This window comes from Budorcas taxicolor, chromosome 1 (genome assembly GCF_023091745.1).
Source record: "Budorcas taxicolor isolate Tak-1 chromosome 1, Takin1.1, whole genome shotgun sequence".
In the NCBI taxonomy this organism is placed as follows: domain Eukaryota; kingdom Metazoa; phylum Chordata; class Mammalia; order Artiodactyla; family Bovidae; genus Budorcas; species Budorcas taxicolor.
Window position 1 is genome coordinate 3164406 of NC_068910.1, and position 21433 is coordinate 3185838.

At 53.4% G+C, this 21433-nt stretch overlaps 1 protein-coding gene across 1 annotated transcript in view; it reads left to right on the forward strand.

Moving 5' to 3' along the window:
* Window positions 1-8379, forward strand: part of C1H3orf20 (chromosome 1 C3orf20 homolog) — a 49718-nt gene extending 41339 nt beyond the window's left edge. Inside the window, exons 12-15 of the mRNA XM_052647525.1 lie at window positions 10-117; window positions 1194-1336; window positions 7526-7660; window positions 8283-8379. Of these exons, the coding sequence (XP_052503485.1) occupies window positions 10-117; window positions 1194-1336; window positions 7526-7660; window positions 8283-8379 (483 nt within the window). The remainder of the gene's footprint in view (window positions 1-9; window positions 118-1193; window positions 1337-7525; window positions 7661-8282) is intronic.
* The last annotated feature ends 13054 nt before the right edge of the window (window positions 8380-21433 follow it).

Genomic DNA, 21433 nt, shown 5'->3' on the forward strand with positions numbered 1-21433 from the left:
TCTCGGCAGTGCCGGCACGACCCCTATCGCCTGCTGCGCTACGACCTGGATGGCCCGCTGCAGAGGGACCCGCCCCTGCTGGTGAAGAAGTACGCTGTGATGCAGGGCATGATTCTGGTGAGCCAGGGCCCAGGGCCGCCCGCTGCCCACCACCCTGGCCTCTGCAGCCGCTACCCTCGCAGAATCGCAGGCGTAGGGGCCAGGCCAAGGCCCAGAGAGCAGCACAGACCGAGAGGCCCCCAGCACATTGAGCTGGGGCTGCAGCCTGGACCCTCGTCCCCCGAACCCAGCCCCCCACCCCAGGCTGACCCCACATGTCCCCATCCCAGGAGGCTAAGGGGCAGGGGGTGCTTCACCCAAAGAAACAAATCCTCTTCACCTGTTTACTTTTAAGTACTGTTTTTCTAAATACGGGATATCTTATAAGCATGTATATTCGTTGTAGAGATTTTGGAAAATGCAGTTTAGAAAAAGAATCACTCTATCATCTCCCCCAGATGGCCTCATTGTTCGCACTGGGTGCCTGCCAGCACCGGCGCTGAGGGGAGCCCTGGGGCACACCCTGCTCTCATTTTGGTATCTGGCCTGTCCAAGAATGTTCTGACTTTGAGATCCTGCTTTTTAATTATGATTTTTACCTGCAGCACAAGAATCTCTCTATTTCTCTACTGTGTTCCTTCTGTTGAATGTTTGCTGTTTCCTTGTTGGTTTGGGCTGCAACAAACAGGTACCCTTGCACAGAAACCTCAGACAGGCCTCTCTTGTTGAGACTGACATACACAGGGTTAGGGGTTCAGAGAACAGTAGGAGAAACTGTTTCCTGCCCTCAGGGGGCCCCCGACCGCCAGGACCAGATGATCAGCTATACGGGATAAGTGGCTTAGAGGCAGAACAGGTCAGGGGCCTCTGAGAAGAAAGACACTTTCTCGCCCCAGGGCTCTGCGAAGGGGCGTTTTAGCCGGTCAGGCCTGCAGGGAGCAAAGGCTGGGACGGTGAGGCCGCCCTCTGACCCAGAGGTCTGGCTAGGGAACAGGCTCAGCCACACTCACTGGGGCACTTGGGCAAGAGCACACCCTTCCCTGGAGCCGCCAAAGGGAGGCTCGGATCCGGGAACAGGCCCTGAGAGCCAGCGGCCCATCCTGAGATTTAGTGCCGAGGGCAGCTTGCACTGTGTCCTTCTTGTGTGTCAACAGATGTTCGCTGGGGGAAAGCTACTTTTTGGGGGCTGCGTTTTGAACGGCTATGGATTCAGCAGGCAGAATCTGCTGAAACAGATCTTCCAGGCTCGACAGGACTGCAAGATGGGCTACTTCCTGCCTGAGAACTACAAATTCAGGTAAAGCATGAAACGTGTGGGGTAAGGGTTGGGCGCAGGGCAGGGTGGCTGGGGGGGAGGGGCTGGCGCTGTGGGAGGTGCCTGGGCCCCCCTTGGCGCGGGAGGAACAAACAAAGGCAGGTGTCTCGGTGGCAAGAGGGTATCGCCTGGTCCAGGGACAAGCCTGGGGTTATGACGCTGCTGACAATGGTATTGGGAGTCTGCACGGATTCTTGAGTGCTCTCGGGCAGCACCTGCCTAAGAAGCATTGCCTGCCCGCCATCACGGGCCTGCCTCTGACTGCGCCCCCAACGTGCTGAGTCCAGTAGCCCGCACCTCCTACCAGGCTCTCAGTTTTCTAGGAGTCCTGACGCCAGTGTCTCCCCAGGGCGCTGAGTTTGGGCTTTATCAGAATGTCTGCCTGACCCTAAAGAGGTCTGGGGAGAAATCCACTCCTGGAGGGACCTGGAGGTCAGGCCGCGACCCCAGAATCCTGGAATGCTTAGTGGGGAAGGCAGGAGCTGGAGGAGCCTGTGGAAGGGCAGACGCTGACGGTGTGGAGAGGAACGTTGTGGCTGAAACTCAAAGTGGGGGGCTTGGAGGTCCTTGGAGACAAGCTCATCGGGAATCCCAGGTGAAGGGAAGATGGAGGCAGAGGGGCTGCGAGGTCTAAGTGAAAATACGCCGAGACCGAAGGAGGAGGGGAGACACGGCTGGAGGGGCCAAACAGAAGATGAGCCAAGCCATGGGCGGAGGCACTTTCAGAAATGCTCAGAAGGCCGGCCCTCCACTGAGGGGTGTTGGAGCTGCCAAAGACTGTTACACAAGGGATAGCCGTCCTCAAAAGGATGAGCTACAGAGGGAAACATTGCGTACGCCTAAGATAGGAGCGGGGGAGGCAGGAGAAAGACCACCTCTCTGTGCGATCTGGGCCAAGCGCTCAGGCTCCCTGGGCCTCTGCTTGTGTGTCTGTCAAGTGGGAAGGTGAGGGGAAGCGCGCTGCGCCCTGTCCTGGACAGCGGCGGCCAGACGCTCCCCAGCATCTCCTGAGAGGCTGCGAGCGACTGCCCGGTGCTGCTGTTAGTGCTGAAATGAGTGCCAGGTCCCTGCTTCGCTATGTTCAAGGGCTCTGAAGGGAACCGATGTCATGTTTACAACACTTTTTGAGAAATGATGGGGAAGTCATACAGGTGTGCGCTCATGTGTGCGTACTCACACACAGCCCCACTCCCGCCTGACCCCCCCGCCCCCCGCAACATGCACACAGTCCGGGTTCTTGCAGTTGGAAAGGGGCAGATTCCTGAAAATATTATAAACCAGTAGGACGCCTCCTAATTCTCAAAAGGCCTGTTAACGTTGACAGTTTTAAAGCACTCAGGGGCAAAGGGAATGGAATCTCTACCAGAAGATGTTGCCATAACAACAGTTCCTACTGTCTGTATCTGCGAAACAAATCACCCCAGCTTAGCTGTGTGAAGCCAGAGAATCGTTGGTTATTGTCTCTGACTGGGCTCAGCCCGGTGGTTCTTGCCTGGGGTCTCTCGTGTCTTGCAGTCAGACCATGGCTGGGGCTGGGTCCTCTCAGAGGCTGACTGTGACAAACAGCATGAGAGTGGGGGTGCTCAGGGCATGGCCAGTGAGGGGGTGCTGCAGGGCTCCCGGGAAGGCCCCAGGCTCCTACAGCCCTGGGGGGCAGGGCCGCCTGAGGCCGGCCCTTCCGTGAGGCCCAGGCAGTGGGTGGGAAGTGGCTGCAGGTCTCGGCATGTGTGAAGCCATCGGAGGGCTGGGAGCCCTGCCCCGCCAGCCCTGGATCCCCGCTTTCTTGTCTTCACATCCTCTTCTCAGGGCCCAGCACAAAGGAGGCCCTTGGGAAATGTCTGTTGAATGAAGACCGAGGGCTGATTTTGTCCCAAGGCATCAGAGGCCGGGTCAGAGCAAGAAGAGGCTGGCATACAGGATGTCTGCTGATCATCAGCCACCTCTGCACGCCTCCAGTGATGGGAGAGCCCTCTCTCCAGAGGCCACCTCTTTGCAGCCTGAACGTCAGGCCACTTGGTCAGTTTCTAATCAGCTGCCGCTTGCCCAGCCTTGCGCTTGGCCCTAGGGATTTGGAGGTGGACAAGACCTGGGTCTGCACTACTGTTGCTCACCCATAGGGCCGGAAACTGGCGTAAAAGGGAGTGAAGTGCACTACGCATTGGAGAGGCCGCCCGATCGATGGATGAGTGGATGAGCAAAGTGTGGTCTGTCCACACAGTGGACTATTATTCAGCCTTAAAAAGGAAGGAAGTTCTGACTCCTGCTGCAACATGGATGAACTGGGACGCTTATTTCTTTGTGAAATAAGCCAGACACACCACAAATACTGTGCGGTTGCACTTACATGAGGCCCCTACAGCAGTCAGATCCATAGAGACAGAGTTGAGTGGTGGTTGCCAAGGGCCGGGGGCGGGGAGGCTTGTTTAACGGGGACAGGTTCAGCTTTGCAGGATGAAAAAGTTCAAGAGATCTGTTGCCCAACAATGTGAACATCCATCATGCTATGTACATCATACTATTAAACTGTACACTGAACAACTGTTAAGGTGATAAATCTTATGTTACTTTTCACAGTTTTAAAAGAGGGGAACGGAGATGCTCTGTGGGTACTTGCTGCAGCAGGGAGGAAAAGGGCTGTTTTCCTCAGCTCGTGGGCTCCTGGGGGCGAGTGCTGGTTTGGTCTCAAAGGCCACCCCTCCCCCCCCGCCCCCGCTTTCCACTCCGATAGCACCAGGTCCCGTTCTCCCTCCGGCCACTAGATCGTCCCCTCCATGCCCCACCAACCGATCCACATCAGTCCCGCAGGCCGCACCCCAGGGTGAGCCTGCCTTCCCTCAGGAGGCCTCTGGGTTGCTCCGTGCTGCGGCTCCTTCCTCCCACACAGGCCCACCCAGGAGGGAGCCTCCCCAGGCCCCTCAGCACACAGCCAGCCAGGCTGAGTGGAGGCAAGGGAGGAGCAGCACGCTGTGGGCATGGCCCCAGCTGTCGTCTCTGACCCCCAGGACAGGGCCACCTACGCAGGGCCCAGTGAAGGCTCCTGGCCCGGTCCCAGAGCCGCAGCTGGGAGCCAGGGCCAGCCTGGAGACCACAGACATCCAGCAGATGGTGAGCCTCCGGCCCCGGCAGCCCTGTACTCAGCACGCCTCTGCGCCCGCCCGCCCTCTCCTCACCCCCTTGGCTTCTCTCTGACACACTGCGGCTCTGCGGCAGGGTTCAGGCAGTGGCATAAGGGGGCCCCCCACCGCAGGAGGGCTCAGCAGGCTGGCACGGTCATGAGAGCCCAGGGCCGGGGGGCAGCAGCTGGGTCAGAAGGACAGCTGGGAGGATGCAGGGTGACGTCCTGGGGAGGTGGCGCCTCGTGAGTCTGAGCTGCTGCCACCTGGGTGTTTGGCGGCTGCTCTTCCCACCGCCCTCATGAGGCTCGGGCAGGCCTCCTTGTGGCCACGGCAGGCTGTGCTGCTGGCAGGCCCTGCGATGGGTGCCCGTGGGCAGAGGCACGCTGGGCTGCAGAGAGGACCAGGGCAGAGTGGTGACACGACCCGGGGCAGGAAGGACACCCCCCAGGGTGGGGGTGATGGAGGCTGGGCCATCAGATTCCCAGACTGCAGGTGCGGCTGGCAGCCAGGGGCGGGGGTGGTCTGAGCAGGAGGGTAGCCCAGGCAGCTTTGAGGGGCAAGACCAGAGGAAGTGGAGCCCTTGATAGGCCCCAGGCGCTAAGGCCTCCTCAAGGTGAGCTCCGTGGCTGGGGGCTGTGGAGGGATCGGGTGGGGGCGCCTCCCCATCGGGGTTACCCCCACTCGTGTTGTGACTCCTCTGCTGGGCATCCCTCACCCAGGGCCCTTCCTGCTCTGCCTGACTCCGCCTCTCCCCTTGGTGGCGCTCTGAGTTCCTAAGACATGGCGAGCCACAGCCCTTCCAGGGCACAGGGGCAGGCTGGGTGGGGGCAAGGGGACCCCGCCATGTGACTAGCAGAGGAAGTCTCAGGAGACGCACCCACTGAGCTCTGCTTTCCGGCCACCTCTGTCTGTGGTGGTTTCGTTGCTAAGCATGTCTGACTCTTTGCGACCCCATGGGCTGTAGCCGCCATCTGTCCACGGGATTCTCCAGGCAAGAATACTGGAATGGGTTGCCATTCACTTCTCCAAGGGCGTCTTCCTGACCCAGGGGTTGAACCTGGCTCTCCTGCATCACAGGCAGGTTCTTTACCGCCTGAGCCAGCAGGGAAGCCCTGCTGCCACCTGGATTCAGAGGGCGTGGGCCCAGGGAGGCAGGTTGGCCCACACTCAGGGCCGCAGACACAGATCCACCCGCTGCTGTTGTGGTTGTTGCCACCTGGGCCTGCCCACAGGGCCTGGCAGGGGGCGGTGGGGAGAGGACAGTGAAGCCATGGCTCTGGCCCAGCCGCTGGGCGATGTTCCAGGAGGTGAGCCCCCTACAGAGGCCTGGCAGGCGAGAACCCCCACCTGCAGCCCCTCCACTGGCATAGGGAGCAGAGAAGGCAGACAGGTGCCAGGAGAGGTGGGGCCGGGCAGTGCCCCGCACACGGCATCAGACAGCCACCTGCCCGCTACCATAGGGAGGGGACCCCGTGCTCCCAGGACCGTGTCGAGCAGGGAGTCAAGGGAACAAGAAGCTCTGAGAGGTGATGTGCTCTGCCATGACAGCATGCTTCGTAAACTGCCGTGTGCCCCGTAAGCCCGGGAGCACTGTGCAGACTGAGGTGGCGTCTGAAAGGGCGAGTCCTTCGCCGGGCACCGCCTGCCCCACCAGCCACAGGGGCTGTGAACGCTGACGCGCCCCGTGCACTCCAGAGCGTCCTGTAACTCCATGTGCCCTCGACCCAGACTTGGAGATGGCCTTGAGCCGGGAGCTAGGAACCTGCTTCACACACTGTAAGGTTCCAGGCACCCTGTGAAGCTCTCTGTCGACCACAAGACACTCGTAAATGGCAGAACCCCTTCTCAGCTGACCAGCTGTCTGTGAAGAGTGCGTTTCCAACAGGGAGCACAGTGCTGTAAGCACCCATGAAATCCTCGCCAGGCTCTGTAAACTGTAGTGTTCCGTATAAACTGAAGCAGAGGCTTGTAAACTGTGAAGTGCCACCATCCATGAGGGGCCGCGCTTCCCGGCTGTGCCGCTTGACAGCATGCTTACATCGGAAGGAGGAGCGCCAGTGGAAGGAGGGGCAGCTGGCGGCAGGCCGGGCCCAGTATGGGGAGCCTTTCCTCCTCAGCTGCACCCGCAGGCTCGGTGCAAGCAGGGCGCCGTGAAGGGTGGGGCCCAGTGCCAGGGAGAAGCCCGCCCCCGCCAGGCCCTCCCCTGAAGCTGCCAGGAGGGAGGGCCCCCTCCGTTCACGCCATCCGCCCTCAGCCCAGGGGAGCCCACCAGGGAGCCGCCTCCGGAGGCCGGGCTCTCTGAGGAGAGTGCACATCGTCCGTGATGGCTGCAGAGCCTTGAGGTGCGCTGAGGGGTGAGCACTGTAGAGGCCTGAGCAGGTGCCACCCGGAGTCTCAGGAGGCCAGAGGCCAGACGGAGGCGTGGCTGCCGCGCTCCCTCCGCGGCACCAGGGACGGGTCTGTTCACGCCCCACTCCCGCTCCTGGGGGCTCCCGGGCCGGGCAGCACGGCTGTCCTCACGAGGCATCCCCCAGGCGTGTCTGCGTCCACACTCCCCGCTTTGTGAGGGCCCCAGGTAGATGAGAGGTCACGCTGCTCTGGTGTGGCTCCGTCTCTACTCCTCATCTCCAAATGAAGTCACGTTCTGGGGGTCCCAGCGGTTAGGACTTCAGCCTGAGGATCAGGGGGGACGCAGTCAGCCCTTAACCCAGTACATGGGGACCAACTTGTTGGGCCTCTGTGCCTCTCTCTGCTTGCCCTGCGGAGCCCCCTTGGCCTACTTCCAGTAGTCAGCGTTGGGTGTACCCGATGTGGCAGACACAGGGTTAAGGGCAGGTCCAGCTGTAAACAGAAGCCAGGGAAACTGAGCTCCAGGGAGTCTCGGGTCCCAGGGGGTCCTCCCTCCATCCACCTCGGGAGGAGAAGCTCCAGCGCCCTTTTCTCAGAACCGGAACCTTGACGGGTTGGCGAAGAGCCAGGGCGGCTGGCCTGGGCCCCCTCTCCCCCCTGCTGTGCCTCCACTGAGTGCTCCCTCCCCTCCCTGCCTCCCCTGCAGCGTTATAGCCTCCGTCCCGAGCCTGGAAGACCCCACCTCATCCCAGAAAGCGGTCTCAGGGGACGTCCAAGGAAGCCTCTCCTCGTTGGCCTTGGGGGACAAGTTGGAGGAGCCCTCCACCGAAGCCGAGAGGAAGTAGGTGGCCACCCCGGCCCAGGGCTCAGGGACCCTCCTGTGGTCTGCAGAATGGGTGTGGCTCATGGAGGGTCTCCCGGCTCCACCACAGGCCGCAGAGGCCTCGTGGGCCCAAGTGGCCTTGGGCAGGTCATTGCCCCCCCGGGTGTGGGCCCTCCAGGAATCCGGGACGTCTGGCCTTTTTTATCAGCATGATGTCCAGCTGGCCCTGGAGGCGGCTCCCTGGTACTGCCGGCAGTGCTCTGGGTGGTGGAGATGGAGGCCTTTGGCAGACTTTTCGGCGAAGCCCCACGGCCCAGGCCCATTGCTCTGAGACTGCCTGCTGCCTCCTGGCAAGAAACATCCTAGGCCTTCAAGATCCAGCGCGCTGGCCATGGTAACGGTGAAGCAAATCGTGTTCTGCGTGAAAACCTCTTATTTCTCATGAAGACAGAAAAGCCAAACTGAGCACCAGGAAGGTCACAGGTGTCACCAGGACCCCCGACCGGAGCAACACCCAGGGGCCTCAGCTGCGAGGCGGTGGGGCCCTCCCCCCGACTCAGGCCAGGGAGGTCCAGGTGCCGGCAGACCAGCCCTCTCCACCCGTCACCCAGCGCCTGCTTCTCTCTGCTTTGGTTTCTAGAATGATCCAGGCTGATTTGGATCTGCGTGCTCTCAACAAAGCCTGGAAGAGCAATAAGAAGACAGCCACCTGGAAGAAGCAGGCCTCCAAGAAGTGATGCCACCCCCGTGGGCACCCGGAGCGTGGCCCAGATGCAGCCCCGCCCACGCCCCTCCTGGGCGCCCCCCGCCCCCGCCCTGCCTCTCCAGCCTCCCACCCCTTCTCTGAACTCAGCCTAATAAACGAGCGTGCTGCCAGCATCCGGGTGCGGCCGTGGGACGCACTGGCTCCTACGAAGCCGGAGGCCCTGACAGCCCTTTCCAGGCCAAGGCCTTAGAGATACGGCGCTTCCCACCCAGCACTTCCTCTGTGGCCAGTGCAGTCAGCCCAGAAGCCTCCCAGGGAAGCAAAGGTCTCCAAGGGGCTGAGCCGATGACACACGAACCCTGGGGAGCTCTCAGGTGGGACTAAGCTTCGCTTAGTGTGGGGCCAAGTGGCCTTTGCTGGGTAGGGAAGGGCCCAGGTTCTGGCCCAGGTGGAAAACAGGGTGAGAGGAAGAAGAAGGAGCAGAGAGAGAGAGAGAAAGCCAGGCGGGTGGGAGAAGAGACAGAGGAAGGGACGGAGCGCCGGAGAAGAGAGAGTAGGGCGGGGGTGTGTGTGGAGAAACAAGGGAGGAGGCGGGCTGAGGGGCGGGGATGGGGAGAGGAGCCTGGGGGGAGGTGACAGGGCAGGGACGGGGTGCACCCTGGGGCCTCTGGTGGCGCAGGGACAGTCAGAGCCCCATGACCTCCACGTGCGGGCGTCCCATGAGCCCAGCCCCGGTACCCTTTTATGGATGGGATGCTCCTCCCCTGAGCTCAGAGATGGCAGCCCCCTCTGTGGTTCCGATTCCTTCTTGGTGGTCCCTGAGTGGGGCCGATGTCACATCAGCTGTGGGTCCACTTGTCACAGGCTCTCAAGAGCCACTCCCCAGCAGGGCGAGGACTCCAGAGGCTCTGCCTTGCTCTGCAAGCCCAGAACAGACCTCAGGCCCTGGTCCGGGACGAGCTCCACAGGTAGCTCCTTACGCCCCCTCTGTGAATAGATGGTGTTTACGTTCGATTCTTTGACGTTTAATTTTTATCCTTTGTATCATTCAAAGGCCTTTTTGAATTATACGTTTGTTCCCCTAAGAATGGATTTGAAATTATGTTCTGTGTTCTGTGTTCTGCCTGCATCCTCTGACCTTAAGGGCCTGGTAGTTGTCAGGGGTCCCTGGCGTCTTGCTGCTCCCCCTCCTCCCCTCCTGAGCACAAGAAGGCAGGAGGACCCGAAGGCACGGGGAGGCACCGTCAGCCCCTCTCCTGGCGCAGAGGGCCCTCCAGCCTCTCGGGCAGGACTCCGGGGGAGGGTTAGTGGAGAGGTCAGCTCACCACTAACTTCACTGCAGATGCGCCCTCGGGGCCGGCATGCTCAGCTGTGCGCTTCAGGGCTGCGTGCACAGGAGACACACACCCGTCTGTAAAGGGTGGCCCCGGGCTCCACGCAGGGTGCTGGCCACACTGAAATCGGGCCAAAAGTGAGCTGGCGTGAGCAGGGGTGTCTTCCACTGGTGGAATGGTAACTTGCCTCTGGTAACTCTTCTAGGAAGAGGTGTGGAGACAGGAACTGAATACAGAAAGTTAGAACCTTCTTTGAATTTAACCTGTTAATAAGGTTAATAACGGGATTACCCAGACATTCAAAGAATTGCCCAGTGCTACCCAATCCAGCTGTCTCCTAGGGAGGAGGCAGGAAAGGGGAAGCCCCCTTTCTCCACGGAAACAGCGGGGTTGGGGGCTACGGCGTCATGCCCACAGCGGTGCCATCCACAAATCAGGCGTGGTGGGAAGGCGTGACACTCTCCGAGGAGGTCGTAGCTCTCCTGTGACTAGAATAGAAGGTATTTTCTTCAGGCTTCTTCAGAGAGTCCAGCTGAATGTGAGCTCATAGTCCAGACTCTAAAAATGCCAGCCAAAGTGAGTGACAAGAAATACCAGACACCAAAACACCCAAGGCTCGACGCTGGAAGTGTCGGCAACATAAAGTGAATACATGTCAACGTTTAAATAAACAGAAGGATCTGAAAATGTACGCAAGGACCAAGGTATTATGAAACAGAAAGAGATGCGGGCTTCCAGCACTGGTGGTCCAGTGGTGAAGAACCCACCTTGCAGTGCAAGGGGTACCGGTTGGATCCCTGCTCTGAGAAGATCCCGCGTGGCTCGGAGCAGCTCAGCCACATGGAGCAGCTCAGCCACGTGGAGCAGCTCAGCCTGTGCACAGCTGCTGTGGCAGAGCCCGATCTGCTCAAGAGAAGCCACCCCAAAGAGAAGCCTGCGCACTGCAGCAAAGAATAGCCCCTGCTCGCCACAACTGAAGAAAGCCCGTGTGCAGCAGCAAAGACCCACCACAGTCGAAAGATAAAAACAGAGAAGTCTTTTCTTAAAAAGTAAAAGAAAAAAAAAGAGATGGACTGATTGTTGCCTCCAGACACATTGGAGTAACTGATACTGGCGAGGGCCTTCTGGCACAACCGACCAGGACAAGAAGAAGTCACTTCCACGGTGTCTCCCCGCCCCTCATCCCCCCCCCCCCCCCCAATCCCAGCTTTCTGCCAAAGATGCTTTCTGGATCACGGTCCAGGGAAGGCGAATTCAGGCACAGTGCACCAGTATTGCCAAACTGAGGAGAGAGATGAGAGTTTGGGCAGACAGGAGGGACTGAAATTTGGGTGCAGACTTATCAAAGGGAGCTAGCTATGCAGAGAGGGCTCTAGGAGTCTGCAGAGAGGTTTCCTTGAATCTCTACAGAAAGCTAAACTGCACACGCTGAGGGCGTGGCTTCATGAAGCCGGGTAACTCCAGGATGGGGAACACATGTCCACCCACGGCTGATTCATGTTACTGTATGGCGAAAACCACTACAATATTGTAGGATAATTACCCTCCAATTAAATAAATTAAAAAACAACAACAACAAAAAGAACTCCAGGGCACTGTGAACAGATCACTGAGAGATACGCAAGTTCTAACGAATCAGAAGACCTGGAGACCCCAGAAAAGCCAAGCAGTTGGGATGGGAATAAACTAAGAAACAACCCTTGTTGAAACTATAGGGAAAGAAAAAATAGATAAGTGGTTGGAAGGGGATAACATCAAAAGACAGGAGGGCATTTCGGAAGGGGGCAGTGATGGGATTACTTTATGTCTTGATGATGGCAGAGGTTCCCTGATTGTATGCATTTGACAGAACTCATGGAAGTGTATACCTGAAGCAGTGATTTTTTTTTTTACTGTATATAAATTACACCTTAATTTTAGAAATATAAGAAAACTAGCCTTGAAAGGATCAAGGTTCACGTGGAGGAACGTCAAAAACATTATGCCAAACCCAAAAAGCCACATATTGTATGGATCCACACTCATTAAATATGCACAGTAGACAAAACGCTGGAGACAGAGAGCAGATTAGTGGTTGCCAGGGACTAGGGGATGTAGCATGAAGGCTGCCTGCATGAAAAGTATGGGCTGCTTCTGGGGGGTGATGGGCATGTTCTGGAATTAGTGCAGTGCTTGCCTAATATTCGATATACTGAGAGCCACTGGACTGTATAAAGTGGTAAAAACTGCGAATTTTACTTCAATTTTATTAAAAACAGGAACAATTAAAGGCAAATAAATAGAAATATATAATTTGTGTAGTAGAAGACTCAGTATTTTTTTAAATTTAATTTTATTGAAGTATAGTTGATTTACAATATTAATTTCCAGTGTACAGTACAGTGATTCAGTATTTTTATGGATTATACTCCATTAAAAATTGTTAAAAGATAATGCCTATAATTCCCTGTGCTATACAATATATCCTTATTCCTTACCTGCTTTACATGTGGTAGTTTGTATCTCCTGCTCTCCTTCCTGTCCTTTCCCCTCCCCTTTCCCTCCCCTTTGGTAAACTGCCAGCTTGTTTCCTGGGTGAGGCTGTCCCCACCCCCCACCCACATGCATTCATTCCTGTTTTCCAGATTTCACGTATAAATGATACACAGTATTTATCATTCTCTGACTTATGTCACTAAGCATAATATTCTCTAGGTCCATCTGCATTGTTGCCAGTGGCAGAATTCTGTTCCTTTTCATGGCTGAGTAATACTCCTGTGTGTGTGTGTGCGCATGTGTGCGCGTGTGTTTGTGTGCGTGCGTGTGTGCGCGTGTGTGCGTGCGTGTGCGCGCGCGTGTGTGCGTGTGTGCGCGTGCGCGTGTGCGTGTGCGTGTGTGTGTGTGTGTGTGTGTGTGTGTGGCATCTGTGTCCATTCATGAGCCCTTGGGTGGCTCCCGTGTCTTGACTGTTGTAAACAGTGCTGCTGTGAACGTTGGGGTGCATGTCTCTTTTCAAATTAGTGTTTTCATTGTTTCCAGATAGAGACCCAGGAGTGGAATTGCTGAATCATATGGGATTTCTATTTCTAGTGTTTTAAAGAACCTCATACCAGAGAAGGCAATGGCACCCCACTCCAGTACTCTTGCCTGGAGAATCCCATGGATGGGGGAGCCTGGTAGACTGCAGTCCATGGGGTCGCGAACAGTCGGACACTGCTGAGTGACTTCACTTTCACTTTTCACTTTCCTGCATTGGAGAAGGAAATGGCAACTCACTCCAGTGTTCTTGCCTGGAGAATCCCAGGGATGGGGGAGCCTGGTGGGCTGCCGTCTATGGGGTCGCACAGAGTCGGACACGACTGAAGCGGCTTAGCAGCAGCAGCAGTGTACTGTTTTCCATAGTGACTGCCCAAATTCACAGTCCCACCAACAGTGTACTAAGGGTCCCTTTTTCCGTCTCCTCTCCAGCATGTGTTGTTTGTAGACCTTCTTGATGTTAGCTCTTCTGACAGGCGTGAGGTGATATCACATTGTGGCTTTGACCTGCATGTCTCTGTTAGCATATTGAGAATCTTTTTATGTGCTTGGTATCTATATTCTTTGGGAAAAGGCCCATTCAAATCTTCCCATTTAAACAATTATTGTATTTTATATTGTGTTGTAAGAGCTGTTTGTGTATTTCGGATGTTTACTCCTTGTCGGTCACATAACTTCTCCCATTCCATAGGTTGTCTTTTGTTTTGTCAGTGGTTCCCTTTGCAGCACAAAAGTTTCTAAGTTTAGTTAGGTTCATTTGTTATATTTGTTCTTATTTCTTTTGCCTTAGGAAATGGACCCCAAAAATATTGCTGTAGTTTCTGTCAAGAGTATTTTGCTTATGTTCTCTTCTAGGAGTTTTATGGTTTCAGTCTTCCATTCAGGACTTTAATCCATTTTGAATTTATTTCTGTATATTGTTTGAGAAACGTGTTTGAGAAACTGCCCAGCACCACTTTTTGAAGAGACTGTCTTTTCCCCCATTGTATGTTCTCGCCTCCTTTGTTGTGGAAGAATTGACCGTGGGTGCATTGCTTTATTTCTAGGCTGTCTGTTCTGTATCCCTGATCTACTTGTCCGTTTTTGCGCCAGTGTCATGCCGTTGTGACCACTGTAGCTTTGTAGTCTGGGAGTGGATACCTCCAGCTTTGTTCTTTTTCATCGAGATTGCTTTGGCAATTCAGGGTCTTCTGTGGTTCCACATGAATTTTAGGATTATTTGTTCTAGCTCTGTGAGAAATGTCATGAGTATTCTAATGAGATTGCATTAAATCTGTAGATGGCTTTGGGTGGTCCGTCCATTTTAATATTAATTCTTCCAATCCAAGACCACAGGATATCTTTTCATTTCTTTGTATCATCTTCAGTTTTTTATAGTTTTCAGAGTATAGGTCTTTCACCTCCTTGTTTAAGTTTATTCCTAGGTATTTTATTCTTTTTCATGTGATTTAAAATGAACTTGCTTTTTTTACTTTCTTTTTCTGAAAAACAAAAAGAAAAGAAAAAAGATAACTCATTATTCAGTTCGGTTCAGTCACTTAGTCATGTCCAACTCTTTGCGACCCCATGAATCGCAGCGCGCCAGGCCTCCCTGTCCATCACCAACTCCTGGAATTCACTCAAACTCACGTCTGTCAAGTCAGTGATGCCATCCAGCCATCTCATCCTCTGTCGTCCCCTTCTCCTCCTGCTCCTAATCCCTCCCAGCATCAGAGTCTTTTCCAATGAGTCAATGCTTCACATGAGGTGGCCAAAGTACTGGAGTTTCAGCTTTAGCATCATTCCTTCCAAAGAAATCCCAGGGTTGATCTCCTTCAGAATGGACTGGTTGGATCTCCTTGCAGTCCAAGGGACTCTCAAGAGTCTTCTCCAACACCACAGTTCAAAAACATCAATTCTTCGGTGCTCAGCCTTCTTCACAGTCCAACTCTCACATCCATACAAGACTACTGGAAAAACCATAGCCTTGACTAGGCAGACCTTTGTTGACAAAGTAATGTCTTTGCTTTTGAATATGCTATCTAGGTTGGTCATAACTTTCCTTCCAAGGAGTAAGCGTCTTTTAATTTCATGGCTGCAATCACCATCTGCAGTGATTTTGGAGCCCCCCAAAATAAAGTCTGACGCTGTTTCCACTGTTTCCCCATCTATTTCCCATGAACTGATGGGACCAGATGCCATGATCTTCGTTTCCTGAATGGTGAGCTTTAAGCCAACTTTTTCACTCTCCTCTTTCACTTTCATCAAGAGGCTTTTTAGTTCCTCTTCACTTTCTACCATAAGGGTGGTGTCATCTGCACATCTGAGGTTATTGACATTTCTCCCGGCAGTCTTGATTCCAGCCTGTGTTTCTTCCAGTCCAGCATTTCTCATGATGTACTCTGCATTTAAGTTAAATAAGCAGGGTGACAATATACAGCCTTGATTTACTCCTTTTCCTATTTGGAACCAGTCAGTTGTTCCATGTCCAGTTCTAACTGTTGCTGCCTGACCTGCATACAGGTTTCTCAAGAGGCAGGTCAGGTGGTCTGGTATTCCCATCTCTTTCAGAATCTTCCACAGTTTATTGTGAACCACACAGTCAAAGGCTTTGGCATAGTCAATAAAGCAGAAGTAGATGTTTTTCTGGAACTCTCTTGCTTTTTCCATAATCCAGCGGATGTTGGCAATTTGATCTCTGGTTCCTCTGCCTTTTCTAAAACCAGCTTGAACATCTGGAAGTTCACGGTTCATGTATTGCTGAAGCCTGGCTTGGAGAATTTTGAGCATTACTTTGCTAGCGTGTGAGATGAGTGCAATTGTGCGGTAGTTTGAGCATTCTTTGGCATTGCCTTTCTTTGGGATTGGAATGAAAACTGACCTTTTCCAGTCCTGTGGCCACTGCTGAGTTTTCCAAATGTGCTGGCATATTGAGTGCAGCACTTTCATAGCATCATCTTTTAGGATTTGAAATAGCTCCACTGGAAATCCATCACCTCCACTAGCTTTGTTCGTAGTGATGCTTTCTAAGGCCCACTTGACTTCACATTCCAGGATGTCTGGCTCTAGGTGAGTGATCACACCATCGTGATTATCTTGGTCGTGAAGATCTTTTTTGTACAGTTCTTCTGTGTATTCTTGTCACCTCTTCTTAATATCTTCTGCTTCTGTTAGGTCCCTACCATTTCTGTCTTTATTGAGCCCATCTTTGCATGAAATATTCCCTTGGCATCTCCGATTTTCTTGAAGAGATCTCTAGTCTTTCCCATTCTGTTGTTTTCCTCTATTTCTTTACATTGATCGCTGAGAAAGTCTTTCTTATCTCTTCTTGCTATTCTGGAATGGGTGAATTTAACTCAAATGACCATTATATCTACTACTGTGGGCAGGAATCCCTTAGAAGAAATGGAGTAGCCATCATGGTCAACAAAAGAGTCTGAAATGCAGTACCTGGATCCAGTCTCAAAAATGACAGAATGATCTCTGTTCATTTCCAAGGCAAACCATTCAATATCACGGTAATCCAAGTCTATGCCCCAACCAGTAACGCTGAAGAAGCTGAAATTGAACGGTTCTATGAAGACCTACAAGACCTTTTAGAACTAACACCCAAAAAAAGATGTCCTTTTCATTATAGGGGACTGGAATGCAAAAGTAGGAAGTCAAGAAACACCTGAAGTAACAGGCAAATTTGGCATCAGAATATGGAATGAAGCAGGGCAAAGGCTAATAGAGTTTTGCCAAGACAACGCACTGGTCATAGCAAACACCCCCTTCCAACAACACAAGAGAAGACTCTACACATGGACGTTACCAGATGGTCAACACCGAAATCAGATTGATTATATTCTTTGTAGCCAAAGATGGAGAAGCTCTATACAGTCAGCAAAACAAGACCAGGAGCTGACTGTGGCTCAGATCATGAACTCTTTATTGCCGAATTCAAACTTAAATTGAAGAAAGTAGGGAAAACCACTAGACCATTCAGGTATGACCTAAATCAAACCCCTTATGATTATACAGTGGAAGTGAGAAATAGATTTAAGGGTCTAGATCTGATGGATAGAGTGCCTGATGAACTATGGAATGAGGTTCGTGACATTGTACAGGAGACAGGGATCAAGACAATCCCCATGGAAACAAAATGCAAAAAAGCAAAAATGGCTTTCTGGGGAGGCCTTACAAATAGCTGTGAAAAGCAGAGAAGCGAAAAGCAAAGGAACTCATTATTAGAATATATTTAAAAAATCAACAGATTTATGTATATTGATCTTGTATCCCACAACTTCACTGAATTCACTTGTCAGATTGCTGCGGCTAGGACTTCCAATGCTGTGTTAAATAGAAGTGGTGAGAGTGGGCATCCTTGTCTTTTTCCTGAATTTACAGAAAAGGCTTTCAGCTTTTTACCATTGCCTGGCGTGCTACGATTCATGGGGTCGCAAAGAGTCGGACACGACTGAGCAACTGAACTGAACTGAACTGAACTGAGATGTTAGCATGTTGCTGTTGCTGTTCAGTCATTCAGTTGTGTCTGACTCTTTGCGACCCCATGGACTACAAAACGCCAGGCTGCCCTGCCCTTCATTATCTCCCAGAGTTTGCTCAAACTCATGTCCATTGAGTTGATGATGCCATCTCAACTTTTACTGCCCACTTCTCCTCCTGGCCTCAGTCTTTCCCAGGATCAGGGTCTTTTCCAGTGACTTGGCTCTTTGCATCAGGTGGCCAAAGTATTGGAGCTTCAGCTTCAGCATCAGTGCTTCCAATGAACTTCCAGGGTCGATTTCCTTTAGGATGGACTGGTTGGATCTCCTTGCTGTCCAAGGGACTCTCAAGAGTCTTCTCCAGCCCCACAGCTCGAAAGCATCAGTTATTGGTGCTCAGCCTTGTTATGCTCCAACTCTCATGTCCGTGAACGACCACTGGAAAAACCGCAGGTTTGACTAGATGGACCTTTGTCGGTGAAGTGATGTCTCTGCTTTTTAATATTCTGTCTAGGTTGGTCATAGCTTTTCTTCCAAGGAGCAAGTGTCTTTTAATTTCATGTCTGTAGTCACCATCTGCAGTGATTTTGGAGCCATAGGAAAATAAAGTCTGTCACTGTTTCCACTTTTACCCCACCTGTTCATCATGAAGCGATGGGACCGGATGCCATGATCTTAATTTTTTGAATGTTCAATTTTTTTTTTTTTTTTTTACTTTATTTTACTTTACAATACTGTATTGGTTTTGCCATACATCAACATGAATCCACCACGGGTGTATGTGAGTTCCCAATCCTGAACCCCCCTCGCACCTCCCTCCCTATACCGTCTCTCTGGGTCATCCCAGTGCACCAGCCCCAAGCATCCTGTATCCTGCATTGAACCTAGACTGGCGATTAAGCCAGCTTTTTCACTTTCCTCTTTCACCCTCATCAAGAGGCTCTTTAGTTCCTCTTTAGTTTCTGCCTTTTGGGTGGTGCGTGTCATCTGCATATCTAAAGTTGTTGATGTTTCTCCCAGCAATCTTGATTCCAGCTTGGGAGTCATCCAGCCCAGCGTTTTGCATGGTGCACTCTGCATGGAAGTTAAATAAGCTAGGTGACAGGATATTGCCTTGATGCACGCCTTTCCCTATTTTGTCCAGCCACTTGTTCCATGTCCAATTCTAACTGCTGCTCTGTGAAGTTAGGAGCAAGCTGAGTATACTACTGTCAAAACCTCCGTGCGCTCGGTGCTCAGCCCTCAGTCATGTCCGACTCTTTGTGACCCCGTGGACTGCAGCCCACCAGGGTCCTCTGTCCCTGGGATTTCTCAGGCAAGCATACTGGAGTGGGTGCCGTTTCTTGCTCTTGGCGAGGCTCCTCTCCCTGGGCCTGGCTTTCCTCGGTGTGTGCATGCAGAGAGACATCGCTGGTCTCCTCTGTTATGGGCCCCTATCTCCTGATGGGGCTCCGCCTCCACGACCCCATCTGAAACCAGTGCGATGTGCTGTGCTAAGTTGCTCAGTTGTGTCCAACTCTCTGCAACCCCGTGGACTATCGCCCACCAGGCTCCTCCGTCCACAGGATTCTCCAGGCAAGCAGACTGGAGTGCGGTGCCATTCCCTTCTCCAGGGGGATCTTCCTGACCCAGGGATCAAACCTGCATCTCTTACGTCTCCTGCACTGGCAGGCGGGTTCTTTTCCACTCGGGCCCCCTGGGAAGCCCCATCTAAACCTGGTTGCCTCTAAAAGGCCCACCTCCAAATACCACCACATTGTAGGTTAGGGCTCCATTATATAAACTTTGAGGAGAAGCACAAACGTCCATAGCAAAGAGTTACACGGGTGTGAAAGGAAATCATGAAATGATCACTGTTTGCAGGTGGTCACTCATCTGCGTAGAACAGCCAACCAAGAATCGATAGACAAATAACAGACCTAGCATGGCTTCACCGAGGTGCAGTGAGGAGCAGTGGGCCAGGCTGCCCGCGCAGCAGTGCAGGTCCTAAAGCGCAGCCGGAGTGGATGAGAACAGGCTCGAGACACACAGCACAGCAGCATTAATGCCAGGAGTGCAGAGAGGCGGGAGACAGAGCGGGGAGCTCGCCTGAGAGAGGCTGTGGTTGGGTGGGGGGAGTCCTCTGAGGTCCTGACATCCCTCCCTGGGAACCCGAAAGTGTCCCCTCTCCAGAAAACAAAATCCTGCGCTCTTCCCATCCAGGCCTTTGGACTGTGGGCAAGCGATTTTGTCTCTGGGTCTCCACCTTCCCCTCTGTAAAGTGGGGATGATCCCAGTTGCAGCCTTCCAGGGCTGTGGGTGGATTCCATGTGATAATGCGGAGGAAAGGCTCAGCTCGTGCTCAGTGCGCGTTGCTGAGAGTAACTATTTACTAATAAATAAGTAATTGAAGAGCACCCCCACCCCCACCCCAGTGCCAAGCTCCGCTGCAGGGCCTGCCTGCCGGCTGCCTCCCAGCCTCCAGCTCCATCAAGGGTTAATGAACTTGGCTGGCTGCTGGAAGCAGGACTGAAGCTCCAGCCCAGCATCACTCCCTATCTGTGAGCCATCTCCTCCTGCCCCCAGCTCAGCCTGCGGAAATGAAAGCCCCTCTAGACTCTGCAGGCTGCATCACAATGACTTGCCCCACTGGGGAGAGGGGGATGGACCCTCCACTGTTTCCTCAGTTCTGGGGCTTCAGGGACAGGGGAGCTGCCTGGAGCTGTCAGCTCACATGTGGGAGAGAAATGGGGTCTTTCCGTTCCTGGCCCTGTGGGGCTGGAGGAAAGTGAAATAGGATGAGGGGAGCAGGGAGAGAGTGCTGGAAGGCTGGGGAGGACCCAGTGGGCACGGGCCCCGGCCCTCAGAGTCTCAGCAAGCAGCACATCCTGCTGGGGACCTGCAGGTGACGACCCACGAGTGAGCTGCGAAATCCATTTACGGGGCTGTGATCCGCATTTTTAAAAAGAGAGCTGGGATAGAAAACAGGGTTCATAGTGGCTAGTGAAGCCACAAGCTTTATCTCAGTCACCTCAAGTGTAGGGGTCAGAAGCCCAGGCCCAGCCCGGGCCTGTGACCGCGAACGCGTCGCGCCACCTTCCGGCCTCGGTTTCCCTGTCTGTCCCACGCCTCCGTCGTCGGGAGAAACGCAGGAGGAGCTCTGGAGCGCTCAGGTGCCCTGCAGCCACCACGGCTGCGGGCTCTTTGTCCTCACTGTGTACAACCTTTCTTCCCTGGGAGATGAGTCACAAAAAGTTGAAAGCCACTGGGTTTGAGGACTGGGGACAGGACCCGTCTACAATGAGAATTTGGAGTGCAGGCTTGAGCAGGGTGGCTCCTCATAGCAAAGAGCAGAGACGGTTTCTTGGGGGAAAAGGACAAGCCAGAGTTCCCAGAGGCAGGCCCGTGTGTGCACAGTGCTCCACAGCCCGATCAGAAGCCCCCACCGTTTGGTCTTCGAATTAATGAACGCTTGTTTCAGACTCTGCACTAGGAGCGGTCCTCATGTGCCCCCGTTCAGGCGTGACATTAGAGCCAGAAGGAAGGGACTCTGTTTCTAATTTTTTTTTTAAAGATAAGCTTTATTTTTTAGAGCAGTTTTAGGTTCACAGCAAAACCGAGCAGAAAGCACAGACAGTTCCCATTTACTCCCGACTCCCTCCCAGTCCCCACCACACACATAGTCACAGCCTTCCTCCCCATCAACGTTGCACCCCCAACCCCACGACCCCCACACCCCAGAATGGTGTACTTGTTACAACTAGTGAACCTACACTGCCACACCTGTATCACACAAGCCAGTAGTTTACATTAGGGTTCACTCTCAGTGATGTACATTCTGTGGGTTTGGACGAAGATGTAATGATGCTGAATCCACCATTATAGTATCACGGAGTAGTTTCACAGAGCACCCTCTGTGCTCCTTGCCCTCGAGCCTCACATCCGGGGTTTTTTCCTTTCCAGAATGTCATGTAGTTGGAATCATACAGTTTGTAACATTTTCAGATTGGCTGCTTTCACTTAATTACGCGCATTTAGGGTTTCTCCCTGTCTTTTCGTAGCTTGGGAGCTCATTTCTTTCTGTTGTTGTCACTAAGTCCTGTCCGACTCTGTGACCCCATGGACTGCAGCACGCCAGGCTTCCCTGTCCATCACCTTCTCCCGGAGTTCACTCAAACCGATTGAGTCCATTGAGTCGGTGATGCCATCCAACCATCTCACCCTCTGTCGTCCCCTTCTCCTCCCGCCTTCAGTCTTTCCCAGCATCAGGGTCTTTTCGAGTGAGTCACCT